Genomic DNA, 14,417 nt, shown 5'->3' on the forward strand with positions numbered 1-14,417 from the left:
AACTCAAACTACAGGTAAATAACAGCTGATCAATACAACAGATAAGAACATAAAACTACATACAGATTATCTATCCATTCAGTTCTGGGAGGAATAGGAAAACAGAGATCAACTCTTACCTGAGGACAAGGATCTGTTAGAATGCTGACATCAGAAAAGAAGATTTCATAGTTTTCTGGACAAGCAGGTTCTGAGCAATTCTCGAGTTGCTCCACTGGTGGCTTGCAGATGTATTGGAAGCACACCGCATCACTCTGTTGGGTCTGCAGTGGGAATTCTTCAGCAAGGTAGTCCATATAATCCGAACCCTGCACTTCATATCCATCAGGACAGGTGGGTGGAAGACATGTGGTTGGCTCAGTGGGTATTGGAGGATTGCAATCATACTCTGGACAGTTGTTGCCAGCCTGCGAAAGTGTCATTTCTGGGTGTCAGTTTTGTGCATTAAATGGAGCTATGATTTTTGTGACTGACAGATTTCTAAGCAGTGTCCAATTTCTTCACATTTGTTCTTGGAAAACTGCTGAAAAGATATCAGTACTTACTTTCAAAACTCCTTTCCTTTCATCCTCTCCTAACTCAAAAACATTTTCCTTGACTAGCCATGAATCACATATACATCTCTCTTTGATTGAACTCGTTTCCCCTCATCCATTCAAAATAAGCACATTAGTCCTTTATAAAGGATATCTCAATCAATGGTTATCTATTGACTTTCCAAAGTCTTTGTGTTAATATGAAGTTGTCACATGCCACACTTGAATATAATTTCATTAGTTGATGTCAGAACTTTCACTGTATGCATTAACATTGCTGTCTGTAGCAATGAATATCTTAGCTTTCTGCACAAGATTTCTACTTACTTCTGAGAGCTTGACTATAACAGTGTAGCCTGGTGGACACTTAGGGCTGGGACAGAATGAGGGAGTTGGTGGAGGCTCACACTTCACCTTAGGGCAGAAACCCTTGGAGGGATGTACCTTCACCTCCCAGTGCTCAGGACAGAAGGGTGTAGGGCAAATTGATGGAATCTCTGTGTGCAATACATGGAAAATCACTTAGTATCAGAAGACCATGGAGAGTCCTGGCATTCTGTAAATCAGAATTTCATACACATTGATAAAATAAAAATAGTTAATATGAAAAAACAATGGACAATTTTTGCAAAAGTTTTTGCATTACTGCCAAATCAACACATCAAACTTTAAGTGATGGTATTGGTAATTTTCAAGAACATATAATATAAAGAGTGTAATTACTGAAGATATTCATAAAAACTTAAATAAATGAGCACCAGCACCTGGGACTGGAGTGGTGCATGTCAGCTCATCATCAGGACAGTCCTCAATACCATCACACCATGACGTCTCATTGAGGCAGAAGTTGCTTGAAGGACACAGTCTGGTCCCAGGAGGGCACGGCTTGCATACACAGTTACATGTGGGAGTTATGACTGATTTCTCATCCTGCAAAACATAAAAAAAGCCCAGTGAAAAACAATAATCAGTATTGGTATTGTATATTTATCTTTCTTTTCCTTGTCTTAACCCCTAAAATTACATGCAGACATCTGCCGCTCACCCTTTATGGGTTAAGCACATCTATTTATCATTCTTGTGATATAATGAACATTTATATAAAACAAATAATATTCATTAAACAATAAAAAGGTGCATCTGCTACGAATTATTCAATTTAGTTGCATGGTATCTACAACTATCTAAATAAAATGTGGAAATACACAAAATAAAAAATGTCATAGTTACAACGAGGAATAAGGACATGATGCATACTTACATTATCACAGGGTGGGCATTCCTTGGGGACACAGGATGTCTCACCGCCTAGAATACACTGACACTCCTTGCATTCTTTACTTTCAAATACTTGACCCACTTCATACCTGCAAATATAGAATTGTGTTCTCAGCTAACTAGCTTAATCAGATGATGTGTTCTCAGCTGGTTAGCTTAGTCAGAGTATGTGTTCTCAGCTGGTTAGTTTAATCAAAGTAATCACTATAATGCTAAATAAATTAGTATATCAATAAGTAATATTAATTAGCTAGTGATTTCTCTTTGTCAAGTAAACTGAGCAAAGCACTGTTACATATGAAGAATACTCTGGTATGTACTATAGAATGTCAGTAAACTACAACAATATACACAAATACTAAAACTACATACATATAACAGGGAACAAGTGAAATAGAGAAAGTAATGGTTCCACACACCTGCTTCCATCTTTATAACATGGACACTGGCTTAATGGGACACAGTTCTGCCCATCAAAATATTCATCTTGATAGGTGCAAGGAATGCAGGTTGTGTAGTACTCTTCAGGCAACCCAGGGCATGTTACACAGTAAGGAGGAGGAGGCTGGGTGGTAGTGAAGACTGGTGCTGGTGTAGTAGTCACTTCAGCTAGGTAAGGGAAAAAAAATTTTTGCTATACTTCTTGGTTGATGTTGGCTTGTTATACACAAAGATATATGAAAACATGAAGAGTGTAAGAAAGGTATAGATACACTTTAGTGTTCCTCTCCTCAGTATTATACTAAGAAAAGACTGAACATATAATCTACCAAAGTTAAATGCTTGGCAGGACATATAAGATGTGAAGAACTTTGGACTTACGATAAGGATGGAAACAACCGAGCACCTCCACTCTTAGAGCAATGTTGGAATCCCATTGCTTGGGCCGCAACTCGAGGAAACGGGTGTTCAACAACCGATTAAATTTGTTCTCCACAGGAGTGTTGCTGTCAAAGTTTGCAATGAATACCTGATGGCACAAAAATTATTTGGGTGTTAGTTTTTATATGTACCAAATAAAGATGAAGACTCGTACAGTAACAACTTTATGAAACAAGAAAAACCTGAAGCTGTAAATGTTAGCATATATCAGACTATAAACTGGAAGAAATATTTTTCTTTTGCTATGAAAGAATGACAACCGTGAAGGATGGAGACAGGGCAATATACTTGGGTATGCACTACGAGATGCTGATCATAGCCAAGGATGACACCATGAACGCCTCAATAAATGACACTATTCGTAAAAGATAAAGCACAGTACATACAGTAATTCAATGGAACTTGTATTATTACAATAAGTTACTGTACTTTTCTTCCCTTTTGTCAACACATTTTCATGTTTTCTTATCACAACAATCTTTTTTGTTTGATGCAGTATTATAGGAAGACATTTCCTGAACCACTAAAGCCAGTTCAAATACAATGAAATAAGGGAATTGAGGACTCCCTTCTTTGCATCTATCTTAATATGAGACATGGCAGTTAAGGCATAGCGACGGCAAAGAAATGCAATTTTTTGACACAAACCCAAAAACTGAGTTATTAATACTGCTGTTACTCTTGAAATGTCTAGTTTTCTGTGCGCTCTGCAGCTAATTTCCTTTTGATTTTCCACACTTTCCCTACACCTTAGAACATTGAAAGTCATGGGTCATCAATCAAAGCTGAAGACCAACCAGAGAGAAAAGATGAAGAAGTTGAAAAAGAGGAGAAGGGAGGAAGAAAAGGACAAAGCTCTCAGTCACTAGGCGCAGTGACATCTGCCACTCATGACCTGACCCTGGTCACACACTTGTCCTCTCCACCACCACCACCTCAGCCTGCTCCCTCAGCCTCACACCAGTCAGCTTCACTATCACAAGCAATAACCAAGTCACAAGAAACAACAAGGATGGATATTCATTTTCATCTTTTGAAAATCAAGATTTCTCTTCCTTGTGAAGTTGAGGAAAAATTCATTCTTTCTCGGTAACAACTTGAAAGTCTGGTATCAAGAACATGTACCAAATGCTGGGGTATCAAGACAATGGAGGCAACAAATAACAGCTTTAATGCCTCCACCACTATCACCTATTCCACGTGTGGTGACAGTGACATACTAGTAACACCATGTCACTTGGTAGACGATGCTGGGAAGGAGAGAAACCTCACAGAACTGAACTGCAAGCCTGTATATGAGGCCCTAATATATGACCTTGGCTGTGTAGGATTGAACAGAATTGCCCAGGGACTAAGCATATAGCCCACAAACATCATGATATGCACTGCTCAATAGAAAACGGCTCATATCTCAAAACTAAAGTTACTGATATTTTGAGAGCAACACCTCTGTTAGTTTTTAAGCAACTTCAGATATAAAGGTATTAATGGAAAGAAAAAACATAGGAGATTTTTTTTTCATCATGAGACAATTTTGAAAAAACAATAGATATGTCTGGAAAAAAAAAAAAAAAGTTTTGTCATCGATATTTCTTTTAAATTTTTCATATATGAATCACGATAATCAAAATGTTTCACAAATGAAAAAAGCTACATATATCTACAGCATGTACACTTACTCTTAAAGTAGTAGGTTGAAAAACATTCGAGAAATAGCAAAGTATGCCGATGCTATTTATTACCATTTTCAGAGCATATTATATTTTTTCTCCGAAACTAATAATCGTATTTCAGTAAAACTTGGGATTCTTGTAATTGAGGTACTAATACATAAACACACCAAATTTCATGAGAATCTGACAAAAAAAATACACCTCTTAAGTAAAAACCATCGGCTTGCCGTAATGTCTAGTCTTGACTCTCTGTCTGATAATTAGATACAAAAAACTGTGGAATAATTATATTATCTAGCATGATATTTAGCAACTACATTTGGCAGTAAACTCAACTCCTGTCATTTTTTTCCAGATCAGAAGAATACATTCATATAAGTATAGTAAAACTGAAGTTACCCATTACTCTCGGTGGATCTGAACTGATACTGATATCATGGTTAATAGTTTTGATAATGTCCATCTTTTATTCATAAAATTGATTTGTATTCGTATTCGCTACTAGATAGCAAGAAATTACATACCTTGTCAGTACCATCTGGTTCCTTAATGGTACTCCAATTCTCACCATCGGGGGAATACCCAACAGTGAAAGACTCCACCCACTCTGGGGAGCCAGGGTTTCCTTGAGTCACCACCCCAGACAGCAAGCTTGGCTCAGTGAAGTCAAACTAGAATACAAAAATAATTTGAAATTCTTTTTATAAATATCCTACATATGGCACTATATACAAGCCTTTACATGAAATTTACATTGATTTTCTAATTACCTACAAATTTTTTTTATCCAATGGGATAAACAGAACTCAAACCCTTCAATAACAATAACAAGATCTTTAAGGTTACTGAAAAGTATATTTATCTTCTCATCTTTTTTAAGATACATTTGTAAAGTGATTTCATTTCAATGTTGAATATCTGTTCTTCAGTGGTTCTGCTTGTTACAACTTTCATCACTTCATAACCTTCATATTTTCTTCCTTTTTGGATACACTTACAAAAGTCCAAAACAAAATTGCCCAAATAACCTTTTGTTTACACAGGATTCCTCCATTTATTTCACATCAAATCTTTCTTCAATCCATCACCTTGCATACTGTTCAAGTTTTCTGAAATGCATAAGTGATCTCTTGTGTACTGCATGTTGACACATTTCTTTACTTCATCAATTTCCTAATATAGATGAGTAGGAATGAGATCCTAAAGGGCCATGTTTAAAAAATTTCATTGTTTTTAAGTAACATGAATGTTATTTTTTTCCAAAGAAGAGCAGATTGTAAACTATATACAGGTATCCCTTGGTTAACGATAGGGTTACGTTTCCCAAAAACAGATCGCTAACCGAAACGATCGCTAACTGAGGGATTTGAAATTATCAACTACATACATGTATTTCGCGATGCGTAAATAAACGACACTTTCTATGTTGTTAGTTGTTATTTACACCTTTAGAATTGGTAGTACTTACCTTGAGGAGTGGATGTGATATGCGTAGTGTGTTGTTTTGTGCCCCCCGAGGGGACACAGGGCCTTGGAGGATTAAATCTCATCATGCCCACACCGACCCAAACTCGGTCAGCTGCTTCAAACCCTTCAAATTCTTGAGAGAATACGTTTTCCAGTGGGGGTGGGTCATCCAGGCTCTCCTCATCGTCACTCAAGGTTACGGTGGATGTGAAGGATAGATTGGATGTGGGTGGAGTTGTTTTGGAGGTGGATGGAGTTGTTTTGGAAGTGGGTGGAGTTTTTTTCGAGGTAGCAGGACGAACTTTGAAGTACGACGAGATGACTCCTATGGAAGTAGATGGGATTGCTTTTGAGGTGGATGGGGTAGCTTGGGAGGTGGATGGAGTTGCTTGATCGGTAGATGGGGTTGCTTGGGATGTGGATGGGGTTGCTTGGGCGGTGAGTGGTTTGAAGAAAGATGAGATGACTGTCTGTTTTGCCATCCTTTTCTTTGCCTCAAATAGTTCTTTATACACTTTCATGTCATTTTCTATAGCATTAGTCACGCCATTACTTCGGTTTGGGTTGGGGTCATTCTCCTGGAGAAGATGTATGGCCTGGTTAATATGATTAAAAATCTCCTCGAAAATCTTGACGGAGAGGGTTCTTTCAGGCTCCTTGTCCTCCTCCATTTCCTCCAAAGTATTTTGTTTCTCCAACTCCATGAGGTCGTCGTTGGAGAGAGGCTCAGAATGACTGTCCAGCAGTTCTTGTACGTCATTCTCGTCCACCTCATTGAAGCCTGCCTTATGGGAGATATGAACGATGTCTTTCCTTACTGCTGTAACATCGACAGGGACTTCCTGTTTACGTTCCACGCACTCAGGCCACAAATTACGCCAACATCCATTCATTGCCGACTTGGACACCTCCTTCCATGACTCGTCGATGTTGTCGATCCCCTTTTTAATGTTATAATCCTTCCAAAATTGTTTCATGGTCGGCTTGTCAGGGGTGTCAATGCAGGCCAACAGCTGTTTCATGGTGCGCCGCTGGTAATAGGCCTTGAAAGTAGCGATGACTCCTTGGTCCATCGGCTGGATGAGGGCAGTTGTGTTTGGGGGCATAAACATGACCTCAATATTATCTGCCCAGTCATTCATGCTCTCTGGGTGGCTGGGGCGTTGTCACACAGCAAGAGAAATCTGTTAGCAATGTTGTTTTGGGCAGCATATTCTTTTAGGAATTTGGAGAGGTATCCTGTCACGTAACTTTGCATGATAACAGTCGTCATCCACCCTTTTGTTTGCCTTCCATACTACGGGCAAATATTCCTTAATATAGCCAGACAGAGCTCTTGGGTTTTGGGAATGGTAAATAAGGCATGGTTTAAGCTTAAGATCACCAGCGGCATTCCCCCCCACCAATAATGTTAACCTGTCTTTAGATGCCTTGAATCCTGGTGCCGACTTCTCCTCCTTTGCTATAAACGTTCTCGATGACATCTTCTTCCAATACAGGCCTGTCTCGTCAAAGTTTAGAACCTGCTTGGCTGAATAACCTCCTTCCTCGATGCGCTCTTTAAGCAAAGGCTTGAAGGCGTTTGCAGCGGTTGATCCGAACTCGCTGCCTCCCCACTAACCTTGAGGTTGTGTAGACTCCCACGATGTTTGAAACGTTCAAACCACCCCTTACTGGCCTTGAAGGACACTGTCTCGCCTATGTTGAATTCTGGTTTCAGGTCCTCCCACAGGCTCAGTGCCTTAGTAGTAACGAGTTGGGTAGAAAGAGGCATGCGGCGGTGTGTGTGGTCTTCAATCCATAGCCTCAGCAAACGTTCCAATTTTTCCATAATCGGTTCCCTGTTACGAGTTGTTGTGTGTTTGTGCAGGTTTGTGACTTGGTTGGCCTGCTGCTTCACTTGTACTTTTTCTGGAGAACTGTTGATACAGTTGATTGAGATAAACCAAGGGCACGAGCAATAGAGTTTACCCCTTCACCACCCTCATGACGAGTCACAATGTTCAACTTAATATCAAGGCCAATGCTCTTTCTCGATTTTTTAGCCTTATCTCCCGGTGGAGAACAATCGTTGGGTCGCTTGGAAGCCATCACTAAGTTCACTTGATCACAAATAAGCACAAAAAAAGAAGTTTAGAGCGAGCGTGATAGAGTTGTTGTTGCACAATCAAAACAGCGGGAAAGACTGTGGTGTGTTTACTGCACGGGCCGCGGGTGGATGGAGGCGCTGCGATCGCGATTGCGATCGCGATTGCGATTGGTCAATCCGATCGTTAACCGAATTTTGGCGATCGTTAACCAAAAAATAGGGATTAATTTGGAGGGATCGTATGAGCGAAATATCGTTAAGTAGTCGATCGTTAACCGAGGGACACCTGTACTAAAGAACTAAAAAGACTCACCCTCACAAACTGGTCTTGGTTTGGTTTTGCTACCCACACCCCAGCTGAGAGGTATGAATCTGGCTGAGTGTTGAGCCGAATGTTCTGTTTCCCATAATAGTCATGTCGGTCATCCAAAACAGATGATACTACTATCTGGAGGTCAGATAGCACACCATTCTCAACTCCCATTGGTTCATCACACCTTGGAAGTTCTGTCAAAATTTTCACATATCAATTTCACATTGAGTATGTAGATGATGATCAATGCATTAATATTTCACATTGAGTATGTAGATGATGATCAATGCATTAATAATTTTTCATAGTGCAAACATAACAAAATTACTATTGAAAGTGGCAATTAAATGTCTTTTATCATACACGTCAATCTTAAGCTAAATTGGGTTTGCTTTCATACAGAACACACAGATAATATCAATTAATGAAAGTTGTCCAGCACACTGTAATATATTGTACCTGTTTAATAAGTGATACCATGAAACAACTGAAAGAATAAGTTTGTAATGACAGAGAAATATGTACAAATAACAATTCATGTATAATGAATACATATACTGCTAGTTCTTTTGTTGGCAATACTATGTATGCAAAGTAGTTAAAGGAAACAATGACATACAGGATTTGGTTAATTAACCAAATTTCAATTTAGGGAACAACATGAAAGGTGATCAAACCACAAGTATGATACCTTTAAGAGCTGTATAAATATACTACTCACATACATATAGTAAAAGCTTATAACTCAGACTGAATGAACAATTATTAAGAGTGAACAAGTTTTGAGTGTGATAGTGTTTGCATCATCAACACATATAAGTAAACTTTATATATAGAAGAGAGGAAGAAAGAAGTGCAAAAAAGTGTACCTACCTGTTGTGGTTGATGTTGTGGGAACCATCGGGAGCTCACAGCCTATCACCTCCAATCGCAGGGCTATGGCACGGTACCAATTGGTAGGCTTAATCCTGAGGTACTGCATCTCAATGGGGTTGTCAAATATTAGCTGCTTCTCCTCTACTGGGCTGAGTGGACCTTGGAAAACCTGAAAGGTAGTCATGTCACATTGTGATCATCTTTACATAATGTGACATTTATTTCCTATCTCATAAAATAAATGACTTTTTTCTTATGTAATGCTGTACAATAAAGAAAATTTTACCTTGGGTGGGCTTGAGGGATCCATGGGATCAGTGGGTAGGTCTGTCCAGATGGTGTCATCCTTGGAGTACTGCACATTGAAGGCGGTGATTCTTTCTCGAGTAAGGGGGTTGCCAGCCACCACTAAGCCATACACTGGTGTCACTGAGCCCAAGTTCACCTCTAAGAATTGGTCCCAGTTGTTGCGCAGTGGAGACCAACCTGATGCTGTAAACAGATTCATTATAATTACCATGGTTCATTCTGATAATTCCTGGCAACATATTTACAAATTATGTCACCGGGGGAATATAACCACTGTGATAAAATATTGCATGCAAATGTCAACACATATGGACACTGAATTACTGAAGAATGAAGGATGTACCTGTGTCTCTTTTACTTTTCATAGAGAGAGAGAGAGAGAGAGAGAGAGAGAGAGAGAGAGAGAGAGAGAGAGAGAGAGAGAGAGAGAGAGAGAGAGAGAGAGAGAGAGAGAGAGAGAGAGAGAGAGAGAGAGAGAGAGAGAGAGAGACTCACTAGAAAGACTGCCATCTGGGTTGTAAAGTCGTGCACTGGCTGGTCCGTACATGGTGCTCCGTGCAGGAGTTGAGGAGAAGGCAAAGTCATCTACATTCTTCAGCAGGTTAATGTATCTTTTAAAAAATAAAAACAAATAAAATAAACAAATTTTTCTGATGGAAAACCATTTGATGAAAACAATACAATTGGTTGAACATCTTTTATTTTATATAGAAAATAAGATTGAGTAGAACTTAAGAAAATAGCCATGTAAAAAACCACAAGCATGAAAAATCCAGACAAAATTTTTTGTCAGTGTTTTCAGAAAAAAATCTGGAAACTAATGAATCTCTAAAGTCAGTTACTTGTTGTATAAATCACTCAATAAAATTAAATTCAAAATTTGGTTATCAATATAAACTAATATACTGCAAGAATTAAGCATTAGTTGCCAATTAATGTAACTGAAGAACAATTTAGAGAAAGAATTATTTTCACAATACAAAAAACTTTGTGATATGGATGCAGAGACCTGATATATGCAACACATGGCTGAAGATCCACATCAAACCAATACCTGTACAAACTTTCCTGTTCAGACTATAAAAACTTACTTGTCAGGGTAACATTTTGGAAGGGGTGTGGTGAACTCTGGCATAATGGTTGTGATTACTGTTGTGGTCTCTGTGAAAGGAAATTGTCAGTTAATACTGAATGTATCAAAGAAAATGCAATGTTCTGGGCAACAAGCATTTTCTTCCAATTTTTAATAAAGTATTCTAGAAATCAAACATATAATCCAAAAAATGTAAATGTATAGGTTTCTATAAAAAGAAACAGTATGCTGATTTGTAAAAAGAAATTATTGACACACTGTTCCCCATATTAGAAACCTTGGCATAGAGCAGCTTACCACAAGTGCAGTAGTATCTAATCTTGTAGTCCAAACAGCTACCACGCTCCTGAGCCGAGTTGGTGCATCGGAAACCAAAACGCACATCACAGCTGAGACCCACGTCTGCCCCAGTGTTGGCACCGCTGGCAGCCTCCACACATTCAATGTCTGCCAGTTGACCCTGATCAAAAAGTAACTTTATTAGTTTTTGTGTTATTTTGGCCTTAATTAATTGTTCCTCTATTATTTTCTCAAACTTAACACTCCTTCCTTGTATGGAAACTTTCTTATATAGCAAAAATACAAAATCTGCACAAAAATCAAGTACTGTACATACAAAGGGAGCACACGAAACATGGTGTTGCCCAAGATATCAGGAAGAAATGGTATATCAGAAATTGATGAACAATGAGAATGTAATCTTAATAAAAGTATTCTCTTCATTAAGAGTAATTTCATCCACTACTGTTGAAGTAAAATGTCACACCTGCAGACAGAAGTTGTATTCCTCCTGGAGTTGCTCAAGTGATCTGTACTCTGTGTCTCCATCGGCTTGCCATGGCTTAGCTGTGTTGATCCATGGTGACCAAGAGTCACATGGAGCTAATGTGGTGGTGGGGCCCACAGCTGCAAACACATTGAAAAATAAGATTACATGGCAAAATCCATAAAATACTCAATAAATAAAATAGGTTCTTGAAATACACAAAAATTCAGACTTTATCGGCAGAAAAGAATAAGCCGCCAATTAAAACCTCATTCAATCTGGACCCATATCTGTCTAGTAAGTCATCCAAGCCTTGGCATCACTTACAAGATACACGAGGTGGTGGGGTGGAAACCTCTTCACAGAAGCAGTAGAAGGAAATTTCATAATTGTAACAGTTTTCCTTATTTTCTAGATCAAGGCATTTGAGACCCTCGACAGCATCACAGGTCAGAGTTTGGTTAAGATCAGAGGCAGGAATTTTGACTGTCATGGAGGAAAATCATTAATTAGCTGTAATCATTTGTACAACCAATCATTGTAAACAAAATTAAAATCTATAAGAATTAAATTAACAGTAGAGAAAATGTCATACAGCTACCATTATCAATATAACATGTGTTAGAAAAAAAGCAGCATTTTACTATAGTGATAAAAAGATCAAAGTTATATTAACTTTGACTCTACATATTTCTATTAAAGGTAGTCTTTTTCTTTGCAATTTAAGAGAATCATAAATAAAGATTTGCAAAACTTAATGCTTGGAATAAGTTCAGCAGAAATATTCATGGTAACATCCCAGACACCAGCAAACAGGTATGTAACCTACGTGCAGCCTCCCTGCAGGTGGCATTTATGGGATTCTCGCACAGAAACTCTTCACGCGTACGAAGCATTTCAAGACTCAAGATCAATCCCTCAGACTCCCGCTCCTTCTTGTAGAAAGGCGACCAGCTGTTGCACCTGAGGGACACCCAGAGAAGAATATTCAGTGCAAATATTCAGGAAGAAAATAGGAAAAAAGAAAAAAAGAAGAAAAAAAAAAAATAATAATAATCTTAAAATTAGTTGAATAAAGTGTGGATGGCAAGGATACCTCGTAAATTAAGATATTAATAATACCATTCACTGAGGGAATAAAGACATCAACAAGTCAAACATACACTGGCTTGAGAACAATCTGACTCTCCGGCTCAAAGGTGGTGGTTGAGGGTGTAGTCAAGGTGATCACTTCTAACGTGGTGGACTTAGTGCTTGGCTCCTCACAGTCTGGGATGCGAGAACATAGCAGAGCATTGTTCTTGCATCTACACAGCTCACACTCACTCACTTGGTATTCTACATCAGGCTGAGAAGCATGGGAAAGGTGGAAATGTCACTAATTTATGTGAAGCTAATGTACCATACACTACTCATTTGTTTCACATTGCACCTTTTTTCTTACCCATTCCCTTCCATAATGTTAAATTATCACTATATCAATAAATATTACTTATCTGGTGTTCCTAATTTCAGCTGAAGATGTTTCTTTAATCTATTTTTTATGGTCTCTTAATTTGACAGCTACTTTAAACATTTTAATACAGCTATTACTTGATTATTATTTTAGGCACACAAATCCCAAAGAATTAAGTCTTAATCTCTCCAGGGATGTCACAGCTGCCTCTTGTCTAAATTCATCATCCCAGATCCATACATACCGGCAAAGCTTGTCCATTGGAGAGGCGGCAGTTACAGTCAGCCACCTGGACACATTCTTCCTGATTGATTCCAAACATGCCAGGTGGACATGTCATATCCCTGTTTGGCTCCACACAGCCTGGAGCACAGTTTTCCTCACTCTGCAGATATAACAGTAACAGTTTATATTTCAGCACAAAAACTAATAATAATAGATCAGCATTATATAAACAATATGATTACCTGTCTGATTAGACAAATAAGAAAACAGATCTTATGAGAGACATCAGAAACACAATATTCACAATCATAAACTACAATAATATATACTATTGATACTTAGATATCACAAAAACATAGAATATTTGCAATATGACAGATTAGTCAATCATAATATAATTGATACTAATAAGAGTAAGTCTGCAACAGTGATTTACAAAATATGTGCTGCAGTGGACAAGTGTACAGTTACTATTACCTAAGTATGTGATCTAATTTTCCTAGATATGTTTTTTAAATACATTAATTATAATAGGTCTGCACTATATTGACTATGGTATTGGTGTGCTGTAGAAGTACAACATACACCTTTAGTGCACTACCAAGCAGCAAAGTCCTGGTCTACACACACACACACACACACAGGATGAAAGAATGAAAATGAAAGAGTTTGTAACTGAAGTGAGAGAGAAGAATGAGGAAAGAACCGAGGAGGAAAAGACCAAGTTTTTTTGGAGGATGAGAAATGGGAGGCTGAAGAAGTGGTGGATAAAACAGATGGAATAGACACTACACTGACTGAAACATGGAAGAAAGAGATTAGGAATGGAATTCAAGTGACTTACACGAATATAGATGGATTTCTGTCTAAGAGGCTAGAATGTATGGATTACCTAAGAAACAATGAACAATGGTGGAAACAAAGTTAAGGCCTGAAATAAAGCTAGATTGGTTTGATGTAAAACACTACAAAGTATGGAGAAATGATAGAAAAATAAAGGAGGTGGTGGTATAATGGTTTATACTAAGGAAGATCTGAGGGTGAAGGAGGTGAACTATAGTAAGAGAAATGAGGAAGTGATAAGTATGCTTATAACAGATGGTAAGAGGGACATTAATATTATAACAGTATACATACCACCCAGAACCAGTGCTTAGAACTATGAACAGTATCAAGTGGTGATGAGAAATATTCTAGACAGAATGAAGCAGGAACTCATCAGAAAGGATAGAGTGATGATAGTTGGGGACTTTAATTGTAAGGAAATAGTGTGGGAAGACTACGAAGTGGTGAATGGTGGTGAGTGGGCAGAGGAATTGTTAAACGTAGCAACAAATAACTTGATGACACAGTGGGTGAGATCACCAACAAGGTGCAGGGGACAAGATGTTGCAGCAAGGTTGGATTTGGTATTTACCAGGGGCATCTCCCTAAAAGAGGAAATTGAACATGAA

The 14,417-nt window shown here is 38.3% G+C and overlaps 1 protein-coding gene across 1 annotated transcript in view; it reads right to left on the reverse strand.

Moving 5' to 3' along the window:
• Positions 1–14,417, reverse strand: part of LOC123514067 — a 94,095-nt gene that overhangs the window by 16,964 nt on the left and 62,714 nt on the right. Inside the window, exons 48-65 of the mRNA XM_045271663.1 lie at positions 12,983–13,123; positions 12,446–12,630; positions 12,112–12,245; positions 11,610–11,768; positions 11,283–11,422; positions 10,814–10,976; positions 10,515–10,584; positions 9,919–10,034; positions 9,401–9,606; positions 9,112–9,283; positions 8,239–8,432; positions 4,894–5,040; positions 2,637–2,784; positions 2,234–2,423; positions 1,798–1,903; positions 1,301–1,466; positions 864–1,033; positions 120–407 (exon numbers count right to left, since the gene is read on the reverse strand). Coding sequence (XP_045127598.1) covers positions 120–407; positions 864–1,033; positions 1,301–1,466; positions 1,798–1,903; positions 2,234–2,423; positions 2,637–2,784; positions 4,894–5,040; positions 8,239–8,432; positions 9,112–9,283; positions 9,401–9,606; positions 9,919–10,034; positions 10,515–10,584; positions 10,814–10,976; positions 11,283–11,422; positions 11,610–11,768; positions 12,112–12,245; positions 12,446–12,630; positions 12,983–13,123 — 2,895 coding nt within the window. The remainder of the gene's footprint in view (positions 1–119; positions 408–863; positions 1,034–1,300; positions 1,467–1,797; positions 1,904–2,233; positions 2,424–2,636; positions 2,785–4,893; positions 5,041–8,238; positions 8,433–9,111; positions 9,284–9,400; positions 9,607–9,918; positions 10,035–10,514; positions 10,585–10,813; positions 10,977–11,282; positions 11,423–11,609; positions 11,769–12,111; positions 12,246–12,445; positions 12,631–12,982; positions 13,124–14,417) is intronic.

Source organism: Portunus trituberculatus, chromosome 37, assembly GCF_017591435.1.
Source record: "Portunus trituberculatus isolate SZX2019 chromosome 37, ASM1759143v1, whole genome shotgun sequence".
Classification (NCBI taxonomy): Eukaryota; Metazoa; Arthropoda; class Malacostraca; order Decapoda; family Portunidae; genus Portunus; species Portunus trituberculatus.